A 27,920-nucleotide genomic window follows, 5' to 3' on the forward strand; every position below is an offset into this window, starting at 1 on the left:
AGCCAAACAGGAAATCCCGTTCTGAACGGGATTTCCTGTTTGCTCTGATCGCCGGAGGCGATCAGAAGGGGTGGGGGGATGCTGCTGCACAGCGGCTATCATGCGGCTAGGCTAGCTACATGATTAAAAATAAAAATAAAAAAGTGCTGCGCCGCCCCCTGGCGATATTATTGTATCGCCCAGGAGGTTAAGAATCCCAGTCTCATTTTCTGTTGAAAAGCGAGGTTAATGTTTTATTGCTTCAGCTAAATGGCACAGCTTTGTCAGTCTGACAAGAGTTTCAAGCCACAACCTGTGAACTATTGGCCCTTTTATCTTTCCCCTGCAAGATTTATGGCTATAATTCCTTATAATATAATAAGATAAGAAGATTTATGGCTAAAATTCCTAATCAGTGAGGGTTAAAGCCGGAACCCACTACACAATTTTTTGGCAATTTTTCTGAGTGACACATGATCGTTTCCATGATCTTGTGAAGTAGGTACGGGCATGCGTTTACACGAACAATGTTTGGCGACGTGTGCTGATAATGACCTCCACGCCGGATCAGATCTTTAAAGAGAACCAGAGACGAAGCACCCTCATGTATTTTACCATAGATATATCAATGGGAACATGACAGTAAACACATACTCTGCTCTTTGTTTCATTCTTCTCTGCTAAATCTGCCTGTTATTAGCTCTGATAAGAATCCCGACTGAGCATTCAGTCTAGCTTTGATGATTATTAGCTGAGTCAGTGTTCTGTGATGTCTTTTCAAACCCAAGCCTGCCCCCTCCTGGCTCTGATTTCCTGCTATGAGGATACATAGCAGAAAATCAGAGCCACAAGGGGGCAGGCTTTGGCTTGAAAAGACATCACAGAAGACTGACTCAGCTATAATCACCCTGGGGCAAAGCTAGACTGAATGCTCAGTCGGGGATTCTTAACAGAGCTGATAACAGGCAGACTAACCAGTGAAAAATGAAACAAAGAGCAGAGTAGGTATTTACTGTCATGTTCCCATTGATATATATAGTAAAATACATGAGGGTACTCCGTCTCTGGTTCTCTTTAAGATCCTCGATGACTCGTGCTCAAAGTCCCACTATCACTGGAACTCTCCCCTCATGTGCCGTCAGGTGTACCGGCAGGAAGATGGATCAGGGAATTCTCATTATCTGGGGACGTCACTGTGATCCATTTTCCTGCGTCGTTAGGTAAGTCCGACTAGTTCCCGTCACAGGCAGAAAAAGAAAAAAAGGAACACATGCTATTTATTTGTATGCTTGCCACTTTACATACATGTGTTTATCTTATTACGTCAGCTCAGGTACTCATGAAATGACAGGCCACGCTTTCCTTTTACATCGTGGTAGTGGTGTATTATCCAGAGTGCCATATATATGTATAGCGCGCATGAAAAAAGGGTGCCAGGAAAAAAGGGCCCGACTGGATAACTAAATGGCGCGGGTAGACACCAACATATCAATAACGATAAACATTGTTAACGAAATTGGCTAACGATAAACACAGTTAAAAAAAACAAAAAACTGGAGTTGAAAATAAAAATATACTAACGTTAAAAATGGTGATGTTATTTAACAATACATCTTAACCCAACCCTACTTTCACACAGAACCTTCCCCTGGTGGTGCCTAACCCAAAGGCCCCCCCCACCCCCCAGTGGTGCCTAACCCTAACCACCAACCCCCCCTTCCCTACAGTTTTGCCTAATCCTAAATGGCCCCACGGGTGGTGCCTAACACCCCCCCACCCCCCCTGGTGGTGCCTAACCCTAACTACTCCCTCTGCCACCCTTTTACACAAAGAAACAATAATATCTTTGATAATGTAAAATCTGTACATACAAATGAAATAATATGACAAAAACTATAAATTTGAAAGCTTCTAAAATGATAACATACTTCAAAAAATGTAATGTTCTAATGTTGTTAATTATATTTATTGGGCACCCTTTATTTTTTGTTTTTTTTTCGCTGTATTAACAATAAGTGCATTACGGTCTATGGCAGCGCGCTTTTCGTCCCCCCTCAGCCGGCGCCCTTTTTCCTGCTACCATATGTATATTTTTGTTTTGGGCATTGCTATAGGAGAGTAGCACTCGATTAGTTAACACTAATAACCATTTCTGTTTGTGCTGCAGGTGGAGAGAGAGTGATGGAACAGGTGACACTACTATGTGAAATACTTTGCAGCCTGACTAACTGCAGCACGATTAATAAATCTCACCGTTAGTTTGCCTGTTAGAAGCCGCAGTCATGAAATCGCAATGGAACAGGCAATGTTAAAAAAAATGTTATTAAATTAGTTCCCAGGAGGACCGGATCATGTTCTTCTATAAGACTTCCTAATGGCTTCCAATGCAGAAACCCGTGAGTCATCCTAAGTGCGCTTTTATAAAGATATTCAGCCGCACCTGTTCTTGTTTTTGTGCAGCCCTGGTAATTTGGTTAGCGATCTGTGGCACAGTTCACAAAGCCTGACTTCAAAGAGGGCTCACTTTCCTTTTAAAGCCTCAGTTCAGGGACCTTTCATCTGAATGCATTTACTAGCAGTCTATTTTACATGTTTTTAAGCATATTACACTTTATTAAAATTGTTGACATTTTAAAGTAAAATAGTAAAACAAGAGTGAAATGCGCAGATACCTAATTTGAAGTAACCTCTCAATCTCCTCACACTTCCGAAGGCTGGATAGTGTACTGGTTACGGGCTCTGACTTTGACATGGGAGGCCAGAGTTCAAATCCTGGCTGGGGTCAGTACCTATTCAGTAAGAAGTCCTTGGGGAAGACATCCTAACACTGCAGGGTGGCTTCTTAAGCACGCCCTTAGGGGCTGCAGCTCTTGAGTGCTTTGAGTCCAACAGGAGACAACAGGAGAAAAGCGCTATACAAATTTTAAGATTATTATTTATCATTATTAAGAACCACAGGGTGACTGCACCAAGGGTGCACTCAAGGGGGGAGGGTGCACAACCAGGGCCAGATTTACCATAAGGCACTGTAGGCTTGTGTCTACAGGCACCTGATGAAGGAAACATGGCTCACTCCCTTTCCTTAGTCCCTTCCTTCCTCCCTATGCAGAGTTCTGATGAGAGTGTAAATGAGAGCTTACTTACTCCGCTCTCGGCATTCCACTGATGAGATCTCCCTTCAGTCAGGGGCACCACTAGCAACTTAATACTGAGGGTACCTTTGGCTGCCTAATGCTAAGAGACACCTGTAGCTACCTATAATTAGAGATGGCCCAGCCTTGGGGAACTCATGGAGAAGCACATGATCAGTTTGATCAGCTGATAGATTTGTAAGGCTCTGATTTGCTGGTCATGATCATGTGTTAAACCAGGAAGTCATCACAGCAAATCAGAAGCTTACAAATCTATCAGCTGATCAAACTGATCATGTGCTTCTCCATGAGTTATCCAAGGCCGGGCCATCTCTACCTATGATGGACAAGGGAAGTAAGGGAGAAGCAACTTGCAGTGTGGTTCAGCGGGGGTTTATAGGTTCATGAAGGGCAAAGTCTAGAGTGCCAGGACATGTGTGCCTATAGGCTCCTGTGAGGTAAAACTGGGCCTGGCGGCAACACTTTAAGAAAAGAATATTCTGATGCTCTAAATGACCACTCTGGATGCTTAAGGTAGGAGCCAGCCCTACCTCCTGTGTTCAGAAGTGTATATACATATTATAGAGCCCAAATATGCTTCGGGATTAAAAAGGCCCCTAGGCAAGATAGATTTGGCTCCGCCTCTGCAATATAGCAGGTTGGGATAAGCAGACAGGGTAGAGGAGGTGCTAGCCAGGCCCCTGGACATGCAAAAGACCTGAGAGCCTTAGGAACCTGCCTAGGTTGCATTGTAAATGATCTGGCTGTAATGGGTCTCCACAGTTAAGTCCTTCCTTCCAGAGATGTTTCTAGCCTTTGTGTCACTCCGGGCAAAAAGTTTTATGTCGAAACAAAAAAACAACAACCCCCCACAAACAAACACAAACACACTAAAGAATATAAACCAAGTGCTGTTAAGGGTGGATGCATAATACAGCCAGCACCTAAGATACAAACAATTCGCCGATCCTGTTGCATTTTTTTGCACATCCCCTTCCTGCTCTCCCTGAGCTTAGTGTGTAAATGCAAAGTATAGTGCAGCAGAAGCTGTGCTCTCACCTCTCTGCTGGTGTCCAGTGCTGTGCTTCCACCTGTCCGCTCACTGCTCACCCTAGTGCCCAGCATCTCCTACCACATGCAGCGTGATTACACGTTACATGAGGAGAGCCAGCACTAGAGGGAGCTGAAAACAGACAGGATGGTCACACAGGCACAGCACTGGACTCCAGGAGGAAGGTTGGAGCGCAGCTTCTGCTGCAGTATACTTTGCCTTTACACTGTGAGGATGGCAGGAGGGGATGGAAAAAGATAGAGGACAATGGGACAGAGGGAGGCCCAGAGGAACGCAGTTGCCTAGGGCTTGGAGAGAGTCTAGGGGCCGGTCTATGCTAACCCCCAACAAATCTTGCAAAAAAAAGCTAGGTGGCCATCAAGGGTGGGCCCAAAGTCATTGCTTCCTAGGGCACCATTTAGCTTTAATCCATCTCTGGATGCACAAGGGGACTGAATGTGGCACAAGGAGACAGAAGGAGGCACAAAGTGAGACAGATGGAGGCAAAGGGGGACAGAAGGAGGCACAGGGGGGACAGAGGGACACACGGGGGGTAGAGGTGGCACTGAAGACTGAGGGTGGCACAAGGGGATAGGAGGACGCACATGCGGGGGCAGGAGGCGGCACAAACACCCGTGGGGGTGTGGTTTTGTAAAAAGATAAGTGGACCTTTACATTTTTATACTGTTCTGACAGTAAGCTTGTGACCTCTACAGTCCCTAACTTGTAGAACTCCTAAGAGGCTTGGGGACCTGGGTAATTGCCCTATTTAACCATACGGTAACACTGGCTCTGGCAATGACATGAGTGGAAGGGGAGGTACAACTGCGTTCCACACTGAAGCCCCACCTCTTTACTGACTTACTTATGCACAGGGCTGAGTTCTGACAAAATGGACAGAGGAGGGGGAAGTATGATGTTGGTGCTATATAAATAAAAAAAAAATGATATAAAAAAACTGATAAGCAGCAAAAGGATATTTTCAGCAAGGAGACCACCTGCAATGAACTGCTGCACCAGGTACTATTTCACCATTTTTTTTTCCGCAAACACTACAAAAAACTTTTTGCAAAAATGGTATAAGCATTAAACATATAAAAATAGAATGGTATAAAAGCTTTTAGAGAAAAAAAGGCCCCGAACCAGAGCTTTAGCGGTTTTATTTTTTTTTTCTCCCCTTTTGTTTGTGCTTCACTCTGTATCACAAAGGATAGGAACACGAAGTCATGGCAACTTTTCCCCTTTTCACGGTTATTGGCAAGCGAGATTAGTTTCGGCGGTGCCATTTAGGCAGATAGCTCAATCTCGCGTGCAGCAAGAAGGCACATTTCCCCCCGAAACGCGATATGATTTCCTTGTATAATTGTGCAGGTATTTTGTGCAGCAAATAACAGCATCACAGCTGTTGCCGGTATCATCAGCAGAAGCCCATCGGGCCCTGTGTCTCTTTCATTAGCTTTGCGATGCTGATACAGCCGGAGGGATGCGTCGCACCTCTGCTCTCGTGTCAGGTTCACTGAACGTTCAAAGCGGGGTCAGCGTTCACTGGAGCCGCACTGAATCTACCTGTTTTTTTCTAAATCTACTGGTTAAATAGAGGACTTGAAGTATTCTATATTAACCCCTGTTTTTCACAAGGACTATACTAGAGCACCGTAGTAACTGCTGCGTTTTCGCTGTGTTTCGATGCGGCGGATAACAACTTTTTAACTATAACAGTTATACTGTTGTGGGGACGACCGCTATGGCTTTCTTTTGTGGCATAATTATAGAACAACAGAATGAGTTAGAAAAAAAAAAATATTCACCGAGCTATATCAGTTATTGTAATTAAACTTTGGATACAATTTTTTTTATTAGCTGATAATGGGCTTTCAAAGGTTGCGCAAAACAAAAAATTCTACTATTAAAAACAATGTGCAACCTGGAGATAGTTTAAAGGTACACCCTGCAATTAAAAGATCCAATTTTACACCAATTTGATAATTACAATCGTTTGTCCTGAAAAATCGTAAGTTTTTTCATTCATTTAAGAAATTTGATTGAATTTCCAGTTTTTATTTGATAAAAGAGGATCGGGAGTGTTGGATTTTTCGGATCAATTTTTATCAATTTTTTTTCTGAGTTTTCAACCATTTTTTTCATGATTGGGGAAACATTGAACATGTGTGTGTGTGGTACATTGGATAGATTTTTGAAATGTTACAAAAAAAAAAAAAAACTGATTGCAATTCTTGAATTGAAAAGATATTTGTAAAAAATGGTATGGTGTGTGGCCACCTTAAGGCTTAAAAGCAGCGTTGGACGTGTCCTCTCTCTTGCATATCAGATAGGTTAATGTGATACCTATTTACTATACAGTGGTGTGAAAAACTATGTGCCCCCTTCCTGATTTCTTATTCTTTTGCATGTTTGTCACACTTAAATGTTTCTGCTCATCAAAAACCGTTAACTATTAGTCAAAGATAACATAATTGAACACAAAATGCAGTTTTAAATGATGGTTTTTATTATTTAGTGAGAAAAAAAAACTCCAAATCTACATGGCCCTGTGTGAAAAAGTGATTGTCCCCTTTGTTAAAAAATAACTTAACTGTGGTTTATCACACCTGAGTTCAATTTCTGTAGTCACCCACAGGCCTGATTACTGCCGCACCTGTTTCAATCAAGAAATCACTTAAATAGGAGCTATCTGACACAGAGAAGTAGACCAAAAGCACCTCAAAAGCTAGACATCATGCCAAGATCCAAAGAAATTCAGGAACAAATGAGAACAAAGTACTGTAATTGAGATCTATCAGTCTGGTAAAGGTTATAAAGCCATTTCTAAAGCTTTGGGACTTCAGCGAACCACAGTGAGAGCCATTATCCACAAATGGCAAAAACATGGAACAGTGATGAACCTTCCCAGGAGTGGCTGGCCAACCAAAATTACCCCAAGAGCGCAGAGAAAACTCATCCGAGAGGCCACAAAAGACCCCAGGACAACATCTAAAGAACTGCAGGCCTCACTTGCCTCAATTAAGGTCATTGTTCATGACTCCACCATAAGAAAGAGACTGGGCAAAAACGGTCTGCATGGCAGATATCCAAGGCGCAAACGACTTTTAAGCAAAAAGAACATTAAGGCTCGTCTTAATTTTGCTAAAAAAACATATCAATGATTTGCAAGACTTTTGGGAAAATACCTTGTGGACCGACGAGAAAAAAGTTGAACTTTTTGGAAGGTGCGTGTCCCGTTACATCTGGCGTAGAAGTAACACAGCATTTCAGCAAAAGAACATCATACCAACAGTAAAATATGGTGGTGGTAGTGTGATGGTCTGGGGTTGTTTTGCTGCTTCAGGACCTGGAAGGCTTGCTGTGATAGATGAAACCATTAATTCTACTGTCTACCAAAAAATCCTGAAGGAGAATGTCCGGCCATCTGTTTGTCAACTCAAGCTGAAGCGATCTTGGGTGCTGCAGCAGGACAATGACCCAAAACACACCAGCAAATCCACCTCTGAATGGCTGAAGAAAAACAAAATGAAGACTTTGGAGTGGCCTAGTCAAAGTCCTGACCTGAATCCTATTGAGATGTTGTGGCATGACCTTAAAAAGGCGGTTCATGCTAGACAACCCTCAAATAAAGCTGAATTACAACAATTCTGCAAAGATGAGTGGGCCAAAATTCCTCCAGAGCGCTGTAAAAGACTTGTTGCAAGTTATCGCAAACGCTTGATAGCAGTTATTGCTGCAAAGGGTGGCCCAACCAGTTATTAGGTTCAGGGGGCAATTTCTTTTTCACACAGGGCCATGTAGGTTTTGAGATATTTTCCTCACTAAATAATAAAAACCATCATTTAAAACTACATTTTGTGTTCAATTATGTTATCTTTGACTAATAGTTAATGGTTTTTGATGAGCAGAAACATTTAAGTGTGACAGACCTGTAAAAGAATAAGAAATCAGGAAGGGGGCAAATAGTTTTTCACACCACTGTATATTGGGGGTGGGGGGGGGGGAAAGTAGCTAAACAGTGTTGCTTGTGGATTTTGGCCAAAGTCATTTTCGCATTAAAAATTGCTACTTTCGATTTTAAGAAAATATTTGCAAAAATACATTGTGATTTCACAATATGGTCAAAGAAAGCTCATTTTTCTTTCTGATGCATAAGTTTGGGGAAACCATGACAAATCAATATTTTTACCACAAAAAAATTTGAAAAAAAAATGGTGAAAATTGTTTATTTTAAAATGCAAAAAAAAAAATCACAAACTTATTACAAAATGATTTTTGGTGGCATTGCCACTCGAAAATCGAATTTTACACTAGTTTCACAAAATTGAATGCAAAAATAATATTGCCATTTCTGCACTGTCTTAGGGCAGTGAATCTTGGGGCAGTGAATTTTTTTGCTGCTGGGTGGGGGGGGGGGGGGTCAGTTGGGGTTATGCATCAGTAAAGAGGGAGGGCTTGTGTAACTATTTCACTGCTAGGGATGCTTATTTGTACCGTATTTCACGAAATTGACATTTCTGCATTTCTAATAGGAAATCAGCATTTCTGATTGGAAAACGTAAATTCCACAGAAATACCGCATTACCGCAACCCGGTCATTTTAGCCAAATCGCCGAACTGGGAAGAATTGGACCAATCAGAGAATGCAGAGTGAAGTATTTGGCCAATCAGAAGATGCAAACAAATGACCAACAAAAAAAAAGACTAATCAAAAATTTGATTTCTGTGTAAATACTGTAACTGTTTTTTCTTAGTCCAATCGCAGAACTCGGAAGCATTGGACCAATCAGAGAATGCAGACTCAACTCAGAAGTATTTGGCTAATCAGAGAATGCAAAAAATGACCAAGAAAAGACTTCACAGAAATCAGAAATCTGGTTATTGGTATTGGCGGAAATCGAAAATTCCGCCGAATAGAAAATCGTAATTTCCGTCCATCCCTATTCACTACTATTTCAGCTCGGGTAATTGATTGTTTTCTGGTGTACCCTCCATTTTCCTAGATGGTCTGCTTTATATTGAAAAGTTGCATGTTATGAGACTTCCTATGGAGTAATGTACCCTTGATGGTCTTTTCTTGGCACTAAACATTAATAAAATCGTTTGAAACTTGTAAAATGTAATACATGTTTCTCACTCTGGGAACTGAGCCACGAAAAAGCAACGTATGAAAATTCCTGAACTTAAAAATCATTTCAAAACAGAACAAGTTTCAAAATATAAGTTAGCGAGCCCATTAAAGGGAACTTAACCTGCTGGGCGGTCTGGACGAGCTCAGCTCGTCCAGTACCGCCGGAGCCTGCCGCTCAGGCCCTGCTGGGCTGATTTGGCTCAAATAAAAAGCAGCACACGCAGCCGGCACTTTGCCAGCCGCGTGTGCCACCTGATCGCCGCTGCAGCGCGGCGATCCGCCGCATGCAGCGGCGAAAGAGGGTCCCCCCAGCCGCCTGAGACCAGCCTAGCCGGAACAAAAAGTTCCGGCCAGCGCTAAGGGCTGGATCGGAGGCGGCTGACGTCAGGACGTCGGCTGACATCCATGACGTCACTCCGCTCGTCGCCATGGCGACGAGGTAAGCGAAACACGGAAGGCCGCTCATTGCGGCCTTCCGTGTTACTTCTGGCCGCCGGAGGCGATCAGAAGATCGCCTCCGGAGCGCCCTCTAGTGGGCTTTCATGCAGCCAACTTTCAGTTGGCTGCATGAAATAGTTTTTTTTTTATTAAAAAAAAACCCTCCCGCAGCCTCCCTGGCAATTTTAATAGAACGCCAGGGAGGCTAAAGTGAGAGGGCTATAGAGGTTGCCATATTTATTTCCTTTAAACTACTTTGCGACCGCCTCATGCCAATGGGCGTGGCCGCGGCGTCAGCCCCAGGACCGCCTAACGCCAATTGGCGTCAAGTCCTGGGGCTGCAGTTTCCCAGGGAATGGCCGCATGCATGCGCGATCGTTCCCTGCCACTTCACGGAACTGAGTTCCGTGATTAGCCTGCTGGCCGCCGATCGCGGCTAGAAAGCTGTTTGTAAACATAAGGGGAAAGAAATCCCCTTTGTTTACATGCGTTCAGCACTGCCGGGGGCCGCAGCGCTGTACGAGATCGGCGATCTCCGGCCTCTGATTGGCCGCGGATCGCCGTCCTCTCATAGGCTAATGCCTATGAGAGGCGGAGAGCAGGACGGATCGCCGTCCCGCTCAATTCTTTAGGCAGAGGGGAGGAGGGAAGGTGAGGGGCAGCGGCAATGAGAGCCTCTAAGAGGCTGAAGAAAAAATAAAATAAAAGTGACCTCGGCGATCGGACGCCCTCCAGCAGCATGTCCCCTTAGGGACAAAAATAGGAGGTGAGTCCGATTGCCATATTCCTTAGCTGGGCTGTGCAGGAGGCTGAAAAGCCTGCACAGCCCAGTAGTGAAAAAAAAGTGCCTGGTCTTTAGGGGGGGTTTAACACTACAGTCATCAAGTGGTTAAACAATGCATATTTAAACAATGCATATTCCCTGGCTGTCCTGCTGATCCTCTGCCTCCAATACTTTTAGTCATAGACCCTGACCAAGCTACAGGTCAGATGCGCTGACTGAAGTCTGATTGGATTAGCTGCATGCTTGATTCAGGTGTGTGATTTAGATACTACTGCAGCAAAAGAGATCAGCAGGACCACCAGGCAACTGGTATTGTTTAAAAGGAAAGAAATATGGAAGCCTTGCTTTAGGTTCCCTTTACATGCCCTGAATATGGAAATTGGCTTCCTAATGTCACATCACATAGCTAGCCTCCTTGCCTGGCTGCCTGGGCTTCTAGAAGCTGCAATTATGATTACAACTCATTCAAGCCCATTTACTAAACCCCAGGAATCTTAAAGGGGAACTGTCCCTAAAAATTGTAAAATGTAAAATACAGACATATAAATGTACATTTCTCCCAGAGTAAAATGCACCATAAATTATATTTTTGCCAGGGACATTGCTACTTACAGTAAGGAATGAAAATATGACACACCTGTCATATTTCTGACTAGTCCATATTCCAAATTCAACGGATTATTCTGCTTTTGTGCACAAGTTATATTGTCTGTCTACAAATTACAAATTCCCAAAGTACACTTTATCTGCTCTGAAAGCAGCCATAGCATTTTATTGCTTAGCTGCTGTATTTATATATTAAAATCTATCTAGTGATCTCTTCTCAGCTGCACACAAACTAGAAGCAGAGAGAGCTCAGTTTCTGCAGTGTTTACTAAATGTATCTGACAAAGGAATGCAAACAAAAGATAATGTTATCACCTCTTGGATGTGGCCAGAAGCTTTCCACTGAAGCAAGAAGCTTTCCACTGAAGAACAAAGTACTGTATTTAACTGTTTGAATGCTGTTCTGCTACAATTTTTTTTTGTGTGTTAGTAGATTTTATGCTGTAAATAATCTTTTAGAGCACAGAGGAATTTCTGAGTTTCATACCACTTTAAACACACAAATAAAACACAGATAATTTTTTTTTTAGAATCCTTTATAGCTTCGAGATTTCAGGAAAGGAACTACAAATGAATAATGAGATGTCATCGCTCCCCACTTAAATTATCTAAGATATTTCCAGACATGGAGGGAAATTGTAGGAGACGTGAAACAGCAGAGGGGAGTTATTTTATTTAGTTTGCTCCATAATCAAAGAGTACAAGGAGAATATTCATGAAATAATTTCCCAGATATTAAAATTCATGGCTGTAGCGTTGCGGCCTGGTATATACTTATCACACCTTAGCAGAAGGAGCGCGGGAGAATATGGAACATGACATTAAACATCAGCTGATTAAATAATCTCTGATCAAAGTTTGATTCCTGAACATTGGGAGGAAAAGAAACTTCCTACAGTTGAGGAATACTGTAGATTTATTCTGTTATCCACATAAGGCCTCATTCACATCAGGGCCATTTCTGTGCGCTTTTCACAGCGCATTGCCCTGTGTGTTCTGCAAGGTATTGATTTTCCCATGTCATCTATGCGCTGCGCTGCGTTACAAAAACGTAGTGTTGCATGCATTTCTATGCATTGAGCAGTAAAGCGCACATCAATGCAAGTGAATGGGTGTGCTTTTTTAGTGCATAGAAGCGCACACAAGCGCATGCCTTTTTTACCCCTAATTGAAAATAAAAATACATTTTCATATGAAAACAAAGCTTTATTGACAACTGCTACTGCAACAATAAACAAAACATGCTTAAAAAACGCACAAAAACGCATGCGGTTTTCATCATGCGATTTACATGTTTCTCAACGCACCCAATGTGACTGAGGCCTATAGGAGATTGAAAGCTTATCACATTATGGACATGTAGGAAAAAATCGCTTGGGCCCCATGGAATTTTGTTTTTAGAGGTAAAAGCTTAAAGAAGCTGAATGTAACTTAATGATTAAAACTGTATTTTTCAGACCATAAGACACACTTTTTCTCCCCCAAAGGTGTGGGGGGGGGGGGGGGGAGTAGGTGCGTCTTATGATCCGAATAGTCCTCCCACAAGCACATACAGCTACGGTCTGCTGCCACCGGATCACCAGTAAAGGCTACCCCTGCATATTAGTCTCATGGGGGAAGAACTATCCATGGCACCCACAGTACGCAGATTTACATACCATGGTAATGGAGACACTGAGCCAAACTGTCCCGTGGCTCGATACCATTGTGCCATAGTCCCCCCAGCAGCACATACAGCAGTGGTTTGCTGCCACCGGATCCACCAGTAATGGCTGCCCACTGCTCCGCTTTACTTTAGTCTGCTAGGGGGAAGAATCGCAGCAGCCAAACAGTGCACAGCTTCTATGGTGTTGGAGACACTGAGCCAAACCAACCGGGCTGAAGTCGCTGTGACTGGCTCCGACACCACTGCGGGCGGGCCATAGATGGGCCTCCTCAGCCAATACCCAGTCATCAAGGGGTCATCAGCCAATCCCGCTGGGTCCATCGTCACCAGTCACAACACAGAGCAGACGTGATTGGTAGAGCTGGTGACAATGTTTACCACTTAATTGGCTGAAGACCCCTTGAAAAAGTAAACTCTTTTGTCTTTAATGAGACTGTCATGACTAAAGTAAGCCCCCTCACCCCTTTATGATTTTACTGCTGCTTTTATTTCAGTTTTATCCAAACCTGGGCACCTTTTTACTCCTATTGTGCTTAGAGGACTCATCAATCAATCTCTTATACCCCCGTTCTACTTACCTGGGGCTTCCTCCATCCCCTTGCAGCTGACATGTCCCACGCCGCAGCTCTGCTCTCAGTCGCCGGCCTGGGGTCACCGACGGTGTCTCACCAGGCCGTCCTCTACTGTACGAGCACCGCTGTAAATCATATCCACGTCGTCCGGACTGTACTGCTTGGGCGCAAAACTACTGTGCAAGCGCAGTACCATCTGGACAACATGGACTTGACTGACAGCGGCGCTTGCACAGGCCCTTGAGGTCGCCCTCTGCACCATCGAGGACCCCGGGCCGGCGGCAGAGAGCAGAGCTGCGACGTGGGACATATCAGCTGCAAGGGGATGGGGAAGCCCAGGTCAGCAGATCGGGGATTAGCAATGATCGCTTGTTGACTCCTTTAACATACTCCCCTACACACTGCTGTAGGAGAAGTCCTGACAGGCCACACATGGTTTCCACCAGGGTAATGGTCTGTTGTTTTTAGAAACGAGCGACCACTTCCAAGTCCCAGATGGGAAACCCCGAGTGGAGTCGGGTTCATTGTCTCCACCTACTTCAAGTGGTCGGTTGTCCCCCTGCGAACCACCTTTGTGAGTAGCCAATGTACTTTACTTTATTTTCATTACTGCAGTATTTGGGCTCCCACTTTTGTCTCCTGTGCTTTTTTTCCTTAGGGTGTCAAGACACCTCACCACTACATCTCCAAGCAAGTGGATCTACTGATAGGCACCAGACTATATATGGCAGGCACACCTGCTGCAATCACCTCCACCCATTTTGTTCTAGAACAACCAGAACAATGTTCAAAATAAAACTGTTCTGTTCAGCATCAAATCTATAGCTTAGTTCCAATGTCCACTCACCCGGTCGGCATTTCTGGGGACAGGGAGTCCACTCGCTGAACAGACTGACCACGCAATCTCTTCTGCAGGGAAGAGGGCAGGTTCGGCTGGTCTCGGGTTTGGTGGAGTCTGGACACCTGTAAGTCAGAACACAATAGAATGTTTGTTGGACTTCTGTGAAATATAATAGTATGGTGCCCTGTTCAGCATACACTACGCCACTGTGCTTCCGTGTATGAGAGTCATAATCTGGTTAATGGGCAGTTGTCAGCTCAGGAGTACAATCAGAACAAAGCAGCTCACCTTAGCACACAGGTCTGTTTATTGGGTGCAAGCATCAGAAAAACAAAATCTCTCATCCCTACAACTATGACTAAAATTAGCGTTAGGATCAGGACAAGTTAGCATTATGTTCAGTTAAAGTTATGGTTCCCACCAAAGATAGACTCTTTTTGTCCAACCTTACCAATTCTATGTAGTAGAGGGATAAACCGAGTTGATAAACTTGTTATCTTAAAGAGAATCTGTACTCTAAAATTCTTACAACAAAAAGCATACCATTCTATTCATTATGTTCTCCTGGGCCCCTCTGTGCTGTTTTTGCCACTCTCTGCTGCAAACCTGGCTTGTAATTGCCAGTTTTAGGCAGTGTTTACAAACAAACTAACCAGCTTGTGATAGGCTCACATAAGCAGAGGGTGTGAGTCATACAGAGCATGCAGGGGACCTGGAGAGGGTGTGTATAGCTTCTAGCCAATCACAAGCAACCCTGCACATTCCAGTCTGAGTGCCTCAGCCCGTCAGAGCCGACAGAGGAGAGAAGATTAGATCATATAACAGAGATAATACAGCCACTGTGCAAGTAGGAAAGGCTGCAGTAAGCCAGACCACATTAGAACAGGCATAGGAACTTATAGGATAGAAGAAATAAGGATGAAGTTTTTGCTACAGAGTCTCTTTAAAGAGAAACTCCGACCAAGAATTTAACTTTATCCCAATCAGTAGCTGATACCCCCTTTTACATAAGAAATCTATACCTTTTCACAGACCATCAGGGGGCGCTGTATGGCGGATATTGTGGTGAAACCCCTCCCACAAGAAACAAGAAAAGTATGTACTCTTGGCAGTTTCCTGTCTGGGAACCTTGCTGCATTGTGGGAAATAGCTGTTTACAGCGGTTTCCAACTGCCAAAAACCAAGCAGCAGCTACATCGCCTGCCAACAATAAAATGTTCACTGGAGTTTCTCTTTAAGGTGTGTACACACGTCTGATTTTATGCCCAATTGTCATTTAAACCAACGACTTGTCATTCAAACAAAAAGTCGTTCAGAATCCTTGTACACACAGACGACAAAACGTTTGAAATGCTAATTACAGCTAATTCACATGTCGTTTGACTGGTCAATGGACTAAATAGATCAATGGACCAGATCAAAAGACTGATCAAACGACTTGTTGTTGGATGTCTATTAGTGTCAAGGTAATAGACTTTCAAACTACAAGTCATTTGCACACATGACAGTTAGTCCACAGATCTGCTAGGTGGATCAGTCAAAACTGCTGCGTTCAGTCTAGCGATCATTCGTACACACACCAAACTGTTGTTCAAACGACTGGGTTGAACGACAAGTCGTTCATAAATATCAGACATGTGTACATACCTTTAGGAGTTTACTTTTTTTTTTTACAACTCCGGTGCAAAAAAAAAAATTTGAACCGAAGATGCTCCCAGCCTATAAGACACACCTAGGTTTAGAGAGCAAAAATCAGGGAGAAGAAAAAGCGAAACTTTATCTATCTAAGCTACACTGCACAGCTGCGCTAACCTATGCTCTACACCACACAACGCTTCACTTACTCCTGCTGCATGCACAGAAACAGATATTAACACAGAATTTGGAACACCTGGACAAATCTAGCAAGGCAGTGTTTCCTGCCGTACCACCCCCACCAACTACACTACCCCCTATGCCCACCAGGCAGCAATACTACACTAACCCATGCTGCTACACTACACTACACTTCCCTAACCCCTGATGCCCCCACCAACTACACTACACTACACTACCCCCCATGCCCACCAGCTATACTACACTAACCTCTGCTGGTACACTGCACTACACTTCCCTAACCTCTGCTGCCCCCACCAACTACACTACACTAACCCCTATGCCCACCAGCTATACTACACTAACCCCTGCCGCTACACTACACTGCACACTTCCCTAACCCCTGCTGCCCCCACCAACTACACTGCACTACACTACACTAAACCCTATGCCCACCAGCTATACTACACTAACCCCTGCTGCTACACTACACACTTCCCTTACCCCTGCTGCCCCCACCAACTACACTGCACTACACTACACTAAACCCTATACCCACCAGCTATACTACACTAACCCCTGCTGCTACACTACACTGCACACGTAATTACGAAATTGTGAAATCTCGGCTCATCACTAGTAACAATTTAATTAATGTACATTATATCATTGTTGAAAGAAGACGATATCTTGTACCCACAGTAACTAGTCACATTCCCTTTTATTTGCCAGTGCAACATAGAAGAAGGTAGGAAAGAAGCTGATTGGTTAATGTGGATAAAAACTGTTCCATCTTACAAAATAAGAACCACAGTCTCTTTACAGTCGTACTTCTGTTGGACGGCTAATGTAAACTGCCTTTATACCTGAAGCTCCTCATGATCTCACCTCTTGTTCGTGACTTGTCCAGTGTTGCTCTTCATACAGAAGGCCTTTCGGGTCTGAAGTCCGACTCCGCAAGTGCCCTCCTTACTGAAGGATCTGTTTTGTTGCACGGGCTCCCCTGTGCATGGTTCCCATGGCGACACCTCCCAGTAGAAGGCAGAGCACGGATGATCATTGCACGGCCGGTACTCATACAAAGCTTGGCTGTGAGGGCAGGTTTTCCCACCTGCAGGTGAAGGAACACATAATTCAAGGAATTAGAGTCATCAGTGATGTTCTCAGCACAAATCAGACAGTTAAGCTATTTCAAGTGTATTTTCGTTTGCAGGAATCAGACTACACTCCTTTTCGCAAGGCCAGGCTGAAATATAATAGCCTATCATTACATGTGAGTGTTATCATAGTTTTATAGTTAGTTTGGTTGAAAAAGACTTCTGTCCAAGTCCAACCAGAAAAAAACAACAACAAAAACAAAACACCATTCTGATCCTACACATATCCCAGTTGATCCAGGGGAAGGCGAAAAACCTTATAAGGTCTGCGCAAATTAGCCTTAATAGGGAAAAATCCCTTCCCGGCTCCAGATGGCAGTCAGATTAATCCCTGGATCAACTCTTCCAGGGATTACCTAGTAATTAAAGCTGCAGATGCCCGTCGATGCAAGGAAAACCTCTAAGTCCCCTTTAAATGCAGATATAGAGTTTGCCATAACTACTTCCTGAGGTAAGGTAAACTGTTTTTTTTTATGCAAATGAGCTTGGAGAACAGCTTATTTAATTCAGCCATTTTCCTGAAAAGTAAAAAGAAGCCAAAACAGTTTTATCTTTCTGTCAAAAGGCTGCTAAAAAGGTTTTGGCACTAATCATTTAAACAGGTAATTAAAAAAGGTAATTAAAAAAGTTTTGCAGCTCAACAAACCAGATATGTCTGGGCTGTTGATTAGAATTCAGTCTTAAAAATGAAGCCCATAAACTGAAAATAAAAACAGGACAACTCAGTTCTATGTTCTATTTGCCTTCTGAAACACATGTACAATTAATCATTTCATAAGTTAAAGTGGACCTGAACTCTTGCACAGAACAGAAGGAAAACATAAATAAATGCACCCTGTAGGTATTAAGATAGTTTAGCCTGTTTAATTCCACCACATTTGTGTCTAATCACAAGTTGTAATTTGAGCTTTCCCTTGTGTCACATGCAAGCCCAGATTTACCTCACAGGAGGCTATAGCCACAGATTTGCTGGTAACTTAGATTTTGCCCTCCATGAACCTACAACCCCCACCGGACCACACCACAAGTATGCTGACTGTCCCAACTGTGACTGCTCCCTTACTTCACTTGCCTGATGTAGGTAGTGACAGGTGCACCTTAATATTAGGTAGCCAGAAGTGCCCTCAATATTTAGTAGCTAGCGGTGCCCACAAGTATTAGGTAGCTAGAAGAACCTCAGTATTAAGTAAGCTAGAGGTGCCCCTGACTGAAGGGAGTTCTGGTCAGTGGAATGCCAAGAACATTCTCATCAGGACTCTTCATAGGGATGGAGTGAGGCAGGCATTTGAGGCGGGGAGGGGGCCGCCTTTCATTCATCAGGCGCCTGTAGGCACGTGCCTACGGTGCCTTATGGTAAATCTGGCCCTGGTCACATGGGATAACGCAGATAAGCTCATTGGAAAGCACAGGGTGTAAACAATATGTCTGCTTCCATTTAATCAGGAATTAGAAACAGTGCAGATTTATTGCAGGATTTGTATCAGCTGTAGAACAGAAATGTTTTTTTATTTAAAGTTTATAATGCTGTTGTGTATCTTTTAACCACTTAAAGAGTAACTGTCAGGCTGCAGAAGCTAATTTAAACCTCTAGTCTCCTGTGTTAAACAGTTTAGAAGGAAGCCAAAAAGACATTACTGAAGATAAAGATCTATCTTACCTTTGATGTATGCTTATCAGCAATGCTTAGACCTAAGCAAGCCGCAAGCCGCATAACATACTGCAAAGCATTCTGGGGCCCTCCCCTCGGCTGCTAAGGAGAAGACGGGATCAAGTTTCAGCAGCTTCTAAAACTCAGTCCAGCCACAGCACAGATAAATCTCCTGGGCAGAGTACACTGCAGGAGTCAGCTATTGTTCCTAGCCACATGGCTCATTAATATTCACTGCAAACTAGTGTTATTCAGAATGAGCTGTTCTGTGATCAGAAGCAGGCAGGACATGACGACATATTTGGCTTCACAAACATGGAACCTGCCATGAGCTGTCAGGAGCATCATTCTCTGCATATACTATATACAAATTCTGTGAAATCCAAACGTGGACAGTGAAATGCATATGTAATGTAAGTACAGCCAATCTTTAGCTACTGATATATGTGTTTATTTTCTCTGAGACCCTATACCTAACAGCTCCTCTTTAAGGACCAGGGGTGGTTTGCCTGATCTGTGCTGCGTGGACTCTCCAGTCCGCAGCACAGATCAGGATTTAGCCAGGGCGATCAGACTTACCCCCTTTTTTCCTCACTAGAGGGATGTCCTCCTGGGGGAGTCTGATCGCCGCCGGCTGCAGTTGCTTAGCGGGGGGGGGGGCTCTTCAAAGCCCCCCTCCACAGCGTTTTCGCCGCTCCGTCCCTCTCCCTCCCTCTCCCTCCCCCTGTGAGCTGCGCAGGACGGATATCCATCCTGCACATTGAAGGATAGGCTTCAGCCTATCATATGCTGGCGATCCCCGGCCAATCAGAGGCCGGGGATCGCTGATCTACGTCACGGCGCTGCGGCGCAGCAGCGCCGTATGATGTAAACAGCGGGATTTCTTCCCCGCGTGTTTACATTTTGCCGGCGAGCCGCTATCGGAGGCTCTCTGGCTGTTCACGGAGACACCCACCCTGACATCGAGCGGCCGTTTCCATGGTAACCCACTTAAGACCTGATGACGCCTATGGGCGTTAGCACAGAGGAAGTTCTGAGTTCAGGTCCGCTTTAATTTTCACTTCAGGTTTGCTTTAAGTGTTTTAATCTCCTATGCTCAACTGCACTCTCTTTTCCCATATGCTGTAACCTCATTTTAATGTCCAGCTGCCCCTGAGGCAACAGCTACCTGAGGCCTGGGCCCATGTGGCCTTTCCAGAAGTCCAGTTTTGCTTACCCCACTGCAACTGCAGGCTTTATACCCCTTCCTTACCAAAATCTGACTGACTGTTCTCTCTTTAAAAAGGACCTCCGTTCAGATACCCGGGAAAGCTCCCATGTCTCATATGCATAGGGGAAGAAATCTGTTCCACTTAGACCACTGGAGTTAAAGACTGAGCGGGGTGACCTTCTATTCTAATGTCTACGGGGACAGCATCGATCGGCAAGCCCAAAGAAGGGTGTCCATGGCTGCACTTGGCATGGATACAACACAAGTCCACAAAGTAAAGTTGCTTACCGTCTCCGGGATAGGCCAGGATTGATCGAGTCCGGCTTTGCTTTCCCTCAGCATTTTTGGTGGAACAAGAACGGGAACAAGGTGACCACTCTGACCACTCGCTGATGACGCAGTCCTGGCTGCAGGGAACCTTACACACCAGCTGGACGGGAGGTTCATCCACACACAGCTCTGCAGAGACCGCCTGGCCTGCAACAACAAGAGAGTTCAGCCTTCACTTGGCTTCAGATTCTCCACACATTTACCTGCCATGTTCTAACAGAATGTTTTGAACAAGAATTTTACAATTTATTGGCTTATGGTAAAAATTAAAGGACACCCGAGGTGACATGTGACATCATTCATGAGCTAGACATGTTTATGTACAGTGCCTAGCACACAAATACCTAGGCTGTGTCCCTTTTTTACTTTCTCTGCCTGAAAGAGTTAAAAATCAGGTATGCAAGTGACATTTTTTTGTCTGGGTCAGGACTGGGTCGGATTATAATATAACCCTCACTGATAAGGAATTATAGCCATAAAACAGTTTCCTGGCAGAAAATTGGAGGAGGAGGAGGATAGATACAGTTGTTAACCTCATAATTTATTTTCACCTCGGATGTCCTTTAAGAAAACAAGCTTGCAATTAAATAAATATCTTTGTCAGAAGAATAGGTGATCCTATTATAGTAACCTTTCAGAGAAAATTACACATGGAGACATTTCATGCACAATGTACAGTAGGTCCTCGTTGTAATTCATTTTTCTCCATAGTTTTCTCCTAGGAGATCATTTTACATCTTCTGCTTAGAATAAGCAGAAGTAGCAAAACGTAGGTAAAAAATGTACTGCCAAAATTATTCTGAGCAATTTCTTGCTTGCTGGTGGCCTAAAAGGCATTGTATTGATAAGGTGTGAAAAGGTCACCTAGGAGGCTACGTGCTACGTGCGCTACGCTGCCACTAGAGTGTGTAGCCTGTAGGGAAATTAAATTAGGTCCCACTGATTGATCCTTTAAAATACATTTTCAGAACTCTCCATTTGAAAAAGTACCAAAAAGGTGGTGGAAAAGTACTGTCAAAGCAGTATTTTCTTGCTTGCTGGTGGCCTAAAAGGCATTCTATTACTAAGGTTTAAAATATCATTTTCTAGGAGAATAAATGGTCATTTTTTGGAAAATGCCTGTTGTCTTGCTTGGAGGTAGGCCAACACTTGTCATTAGATTTTAAACTATTTTTAATTAATTTAATTAAGGTATTTCTATATGGTGTCATATTATGCAGGAAGTCGAGTCTGGCCCAAGGCTGAAGGGGAATGACCAAAGTTATTTTGTATGCTTGAGTGAAATGATGAGTCTGAAAGGTGAACTAGGACTGAAGAGTTAAAAATGACTGATCTGATTTGGAAGGGAGTTCCAGAGGAGGGGGAGACTAATGAAAAGTCTTGTACAGTATATACAGATGTGAGGAGGTGATTCTTGTGGAGGACAAAGGAAAGTTGTGTGCAGAGCAGAGATTGCAGTTGGGGTGGTATCTGGAAAAAAAAATACTACAAATATTCACTTCCCCAGTGTTAACCTGACCAAAACATTTTGAGCAAAAAGGCACATCAGCTGTCTGTTTGGTTACAACTGACAGCAACTGATACAGTGTGAAAAGATGCTTACTGTCTGGGCTGCCGTCAGAAATATCTGGGCCCTATATTGGGAAAACCTACAAGGCCCCCTCACTCCCCTCCCTCACATATATACAGTAAATCCCCTATATTTAAGGTGGTTGCTGCAGAGCCGGATTAAGGCTAAATAGGGCCCTAAGCAAAGTAACTGATTTGGGCCCCCCCATCATGTCGTAATAGAATCAGAAGATGCAGCTGCACAGCAACATGCCGCACACACCGGGGCAGCCGAGCTACTGGTTGCTATGGGCAACAGCGCGCTTTCCTCTGTGGGTGCACAATGCAGGGAATAGCAGCGGCAAAATGCAGAGTGAGAGATGAATGGCTGGGGCACCGCTGTGAAGAGGGCGCCAGATATCACAGTAGCAGCACTTTCCCCCTGCATCTCCAGCCTGGCAATAGCAGAAAGCTCTGGACACAGCCAAACCGGAAGCCGTTCCCCAGACAGAATTACATAACCACCGAACAACCGATTTCCTCCCAAACTAGACAGCCGCCATGCAGCCTCCATCCCAGTGAATACTATAGTCCAGCAGAGAAGGCAGCCGCAGCGGGGGAGAATGACAGCACCAGATGACTTACATTCACCTATTGCAATCCAAGAAAAAGAGGTCCCGTCATCCGGAGCCCATCTGTCTCCTCTAGAGTGCTGCCGCTCTGTTACTACTACTATTACTACTTCCTACTTCCTGTCTGATCTGAGAATCAGGAAGTTCAGAGCAAGCGGCTGCACTGTAGAAGAGACAGATGGGTTTCAGATGACGGGATCTCTATCGCTTGGATCATGGATAGGTGAGTGAGCATTTGCCATCTGCTGCTATCATTCTTGCTGCAGCTGTGGTTCTCTGTTGGAAGGGAGGGTGGAGTGGGCAGCGTCAGAGCGCACAGTAGCAGGAGGGGGACCTAGGAGGAGAGCCTGGCTCTGAAGACAATCACGGCATCATTTGAAAAGACAAGACAAATAACATTTATATCTCGATTTTCTCCTGGCGGACTGAAAGCGCCAGAGCTGCAGTCACTAGGACGCGCCCTATAGGCAGTAGCAGTGTTAGAGAGACTTGCCTAAGGTCTCCTACTGAATAGGTGCTGGCTTACTGAACAGGCAGAGCCGAGATTTGAACCCTGGTCTCCTGTGTCAGAGGCAGAGCCCTTAAGGGACTCCAAGCAGTGCCTGTGGGTATGCCTTTAAGCATACCCACAACTAATTAATTACATCTTCACACCTACCAGCATGATGTGTGTAATTATATTCCCCTGGGTTCCTTATATTTCATTGCATTGTGCTGAATCGAGCTGCCGACTTTGGAGAAAAGTCGTCCTGTGGCTGCGATTTCGATCGCGAAAATAGCGAAAACTAAAAGGCATAGGGCAGCCGTTTATATATCATTGGAAAGAGGAGAAAGAGAGCTTTAAAATGATATGCATCTTTCCATAGTTACTGCACTGCTCAGAGTCCCTTTAACCATTATACCATCCAGCCACCGCTGACAGGATGGCGAGGGCTGGTTTATGTACTGATGGGGCCCCTTTGACTCTGAATGGGGGCCCCAAGCAACTGCTTTTGTTGCCTGGTTGGTAATCCGGCCCTGGGTTGCTGGCGATCAGCAAAGCGCTGTGACACATGAAATCCTATGGGATTACTCTCACTGCGGTGCTTGAGAAGCACTTGGGATTGTTGCATGCAGCATTGTCTCATCGATTGCGATGCAATTCTCACTTACTGAAATGAGAATCGCAGAGCACAAGCATGCCAAAGTCACAAAATAATCGCAATGCAAAATCTGCCGGCCAAGGCAAACACAGGCACACTGACTGACAGTCTGTACATTCTGTGATAGACTTGGAGCTGGAGCCTATGTGCATGGCATTGTTCAACGGGCCCCAAACTCACTCGGGCCCCATACTGCAGTCTCACCTGTGATGCTCAGAAGGCAGCCCTGCTTAATAAACAACAGTTTCTCAGTCTAACTGCCAAAACAGTGTGCAAGCATGCAGGAGAGGCTGGCTGGAATCTTTGTATGGTTCAAGGAAGTGCTTTTGTAAAGAATAAACAAAATTCTGTGAATCTCCCATGAGAAGATGGACTAGTCCAGAACCTGTTAGATTTTTATTACCTTCTGTAAATGACAGCAACATAGACGATCAGTAATTTCTAGTGCATTTTACTCTGGTAGAAAAGTACTTTTTATATTTGTATGTACACATTTGTTTTACATTTTATAATTTTCCGCTTTAGTGCTCCTTTAAGTGTTATGTTTAATGTTTGCCTGGAGATGTATTGGCGGCATAGAAATGTTTTGTTTTTGGTTACTGCTTCCCCCACAATGTGCCAAATTATTCTTATTCTCTGCACGGCTGTTTGGGAAGAAGCAGCCTTATCCAGAGAGGTTCGAATCCTTTACAGAAATGGTAATTAAAACGTGTTTGTGTTTTTTTTCTCTTTTAAGTCTGAACGGAAAGCGTTCCGTAATGTCACACCTGTTCTTGTTCCTCAGTGCGGTTAAAACAATGACAAGAATAATACTCTCATTTCGTCAGCCTTGTATTCAGTGAGGCTACACAATGCAGCATATGTTTGCAGTGCTAATCTTCATTTGTATTTCTGGGATGGAGAAAATCCGCATTCTTCACTTTGTCAAATGAATTTCAAGCTGAAGACCAAAACAGCAGATTGCAGACAACAAGCTCGACTGCTTGAGGTTCTCTCCCCTCCCCCCCTCAATCATCCCTCTCCCCTCCACCGCTCTGTCCCACTTCTACTCTCTCTCCCCAACCCTTCCCTCTCCCCTCCACCTCTCTGTCCCACTCCTACTCTCTCTACCCAACCCTTCCCTCTCCCCTCCACCTCTCTGTCCCACTCCTACTCTCTCTCCCCAACCCTTCCATCTCCCCTCCACCTCTCTGTCCCGCTCCTACTCTCTCTCACCGATCCTTCCCTCTCTCCTCCACCTCTCTGTCCCACTCCTACAATCTCTCACCGCTCCTTCCCTCTCCCCTCCACCTCTCTGTCCCACTCCTACGCTCTCTCTCTAACCCTTCCCTCTCCCCTCAACCTCTCTGTCCTACTCCTATTCTCTCTCACCGCTCCTTCCCTCTTCCCTCCAACTCTCTGTCCTACTCCTATTATCTCTCCCCATCCCTTCCCTCTCCCCTCCACCTCTATGTCCTACTCCTATTATCTCTCCCCATCCCTTCCCTCTCCCCTCCACCTCTCTGTCCCATTCCTACACTCTTTTCCCAACCCACCCCTTCCCTCCACCTCTCAGTCCTATTCCTGGCTACACTCTCTCCTCACCCCTTCCCTCTCAACCTCTCTGTCCCAATCCTACTCTCTCTCCCCAACCCTTCCCTCTCCCCTCCACCTCTTTTTCCCCACTCTTATTCTGTTTCAACCCGCTTCCCTCTCCACTCCACCTCTCTGTCCCACTCCTGCACTCTCTCTCTACCCTCCCTTCCCTCTCCCCTCCACCTCTCTGTCCCACCCCTACACTACCCCCCCCCCCCCCTTCCGTCTTTTCTCCACCTCTCTGTCCCACTTCTACATTCTCTCCCCACCCTTCCCTCTCACCTCCAACTTTCTGTCCCACTGCTACATTCTCTCCCCCGAAACAGGTGGTTTGGGTGCACGGAGCTTACCGCATTGTTACGCTTTAATTCGGGGCTTCCGCGATTGCAGGACCCCAAATTACATCTCTCTCCGAGTTGCGGCAACTTGGAGGGGGAATAGTATTTAACACCATTGAGGAGTTTTGCAGCAGCAGGAAGAGCCTTAATTCAGCTCTCCCGGTGCCCAGCTCACCAGCGACATACGCCTCTCCCCACCCGTTCCCTCTCCCTTCCACCCTCTCCCTTCCCACTCCTACACTACCCCCTCCCCTTTCCTCTCTTCTCTCTGTCCCAAATGGATCCTGCTGTGACTCAAGTAGAGTCATTCAAATTCTTTGGGTCCATAATCTCTAACAACTTAAACAACCTGAAATGGGAAAGCCACACTGCTGCCACCAAAAAAGTGCACCAGGGGATGTACCACCTACACCAGCTGAAAAAGTTTGACCTATCACAGAAAACAATGGTGCAGTCATTGAATCCACCATCACGTCATCCATAACTGTCTAGTTCGGCTCATGCTCCGTACAGGAGAAGGGGAGATTGCAGCGTAACAGCCAATCAGCAGAAAGAATCATTGGCTGCAGTTTACCTTCCCTGCAGGCATTTTACACTAGCAGGTGCAGAAAGAGAGCGACCAAATTGCTTGTGACTCATCTCACCCCTTCCTTTCCACTCTATCTTCCAACTTTTGCTTTCAGGAGGATAATACCGGTCAGTCGCAACAAAAACTTCCAGGCACAGAAATAGCTTCTTCTCTTAGAGAAGCTTAATGCAGAATCACACTGATTCTAGAACCGCTAGGACTTTCAAACATTATTGCACAGGACTGGAACTAGAAAATGAATGCTTTGCACCGTTTTCCAATTATTTCATCCTATACTAACTACCCCTCCTATACTGTCCCTGATTTATAATTATCTATACTTTCTGTCCTTGTATCCAGGGCCGGAGCTACCATAGGAAAAAATGGGCAATTGCCCCAGGGACCCAGAGCCTGTAGGGGCCCCCAAGTTGTCCCTCCCCCATCTTAACTGTTGCTCCCCAGGGACTTTGCAGAGTCTGTTAAGTTGGGAGGTGTTTGGGGGAGGGTCAGCAGCCAGCTCAGGGGCCCAGGAGGGAAATTTGGCTGCAACAAAGGGCCTCTAATGACGCTTTTTGGTTCCTAATTCCTAAATTCCTAATAAGTGCAAACTTATTTGTCGAAAATAAAATGATTCTCACTCTTGTCTGACTGCCTAGGTTAATTGTGGGGCTTATTATCATCTAATGTGTTCTCATGCTCATGATGGAACAAAAAAACAAAAACAGCACAGCACATTTTATTAGACAATGTGGGTGTGTTTTTGTGTGTGTGTTATGCATTTTGTGCAGATTTATATATTGTATTGCAAAAAAATAGTCACGATATGCATCAGAAAAAGCACATTGTGCACATGGGGCTTGATTCACAAAAGAGTGCTAACTGTTAGCACGGCCGTTTTCGCGCGAATTATCGCATTGCGCGCGCTCGCGAATTTTCGCGCGAAACGATAACGTTTTCGCGCGCAAACCCGAATTTTACCGCAAAATTGATATCGTTTTCGCGCGAAAATTCGCGTTTGCGCGCGAAAATGTTATCGTTTAGCGCGAAAATTTGCGCGAAAACGGCCGTGCTAACAGTTAGCACTCTTTTGTGAATCAAGCCCATAGTGTTACTTAAGCCTGGTACACACTTCCAATTACAATTGGCCAATCACTGACCACTTTTGCCATCTCCATGTAGTATGAGAACTTACCTATACAATCTGCTCAAAGTAATCTATATCTGTTGACCCTCAAACTACATGGAGGTGGTAAAATTGCGTACCTATGAAATCGCTGCCGGGAGACTTGGGCGCAGGATACAGCCGATATGTGGCTTATCCTGCTGCTGCACAAGTCTCGGCGGCATTAGTTACTATTCCCCCTCCAGGTCGATGCGGAAGGTGGGGAATGATGTAATTCGGCTTAATTAATTTTTAAAAGTAACTTCAGCGCCGTCTTCTGCCGGCGCCGAAGTTACTCACTGTGCGCCACTATAGCCGTAATTCCTATTACAGCCTATGGTGGCGCCGGCTGCTCCCAAGTCTCCTGTTATTACAGGGCTCTGTAAAATTGGTCAATGTTGGCCAATAAAATGTACGCACCTTTAGTGTGACTGTAGCCCAACAGAATGTTATATGCTGTAAAAATATAAATTGCAATGCTAATACATGCGATCACAAAAACGACCCTGACCTGGGAACTGAACAACAGAATTAGTTCATCCCTCGGTCAGACTTTGTGATTTTATTGGGCCACTTATTGCTGCCCAAATTAG

General features: G+C 44.7%; 1 protein-coding gene across 3 annotated transcripts in view; it reads right to left on the reverse strand.

The window, feature by feature from the left end:
* Positions 1–27,920, reverse strand: part of THSD7B (thrombospondin type 1 domain containing 7B) — a 733,248-nt gene that overhangs the window by 385,118 nt on the left and 320,210 nt on the right. For all 3 annotated transcript variants that reach the window (XM_068245888.1, XM_068245890.1, XM_068245889.1), the window contains 3 exons: positions 20,321–20,509; positions 16,906–17,128; positions 14,209–14,324 (listed from right to left, as the gene is read on the reverse strand). In XM_068245888.1, coding sequence (XP_068101989.1) covers positions 14,209–14,324; positions 16,906–17,128; positions 20,321–20,509 — 528 coding nt within the window. The remainder of the gene's footprint in view (positions 1–14,208; positions 14,325–16,905; positions 17,129–20,320; positions 20,510–27,920) is intronic.

Source organism: Hyperolius riggenbachi, chromosome 7 (assembly GCF_040937935.1).
Source record: "Hyperolius riggenbachi isolate aHypRig1 chromosome 7, aHypRig1.pri, whole genome shotgun sequence".
Lineage (NCBI taxonomy): Eukaryota > Metazoa > Chordata > Amphibia > Anura > Hyperoliidae > Hyperolius > Hyperolius riggenbachi.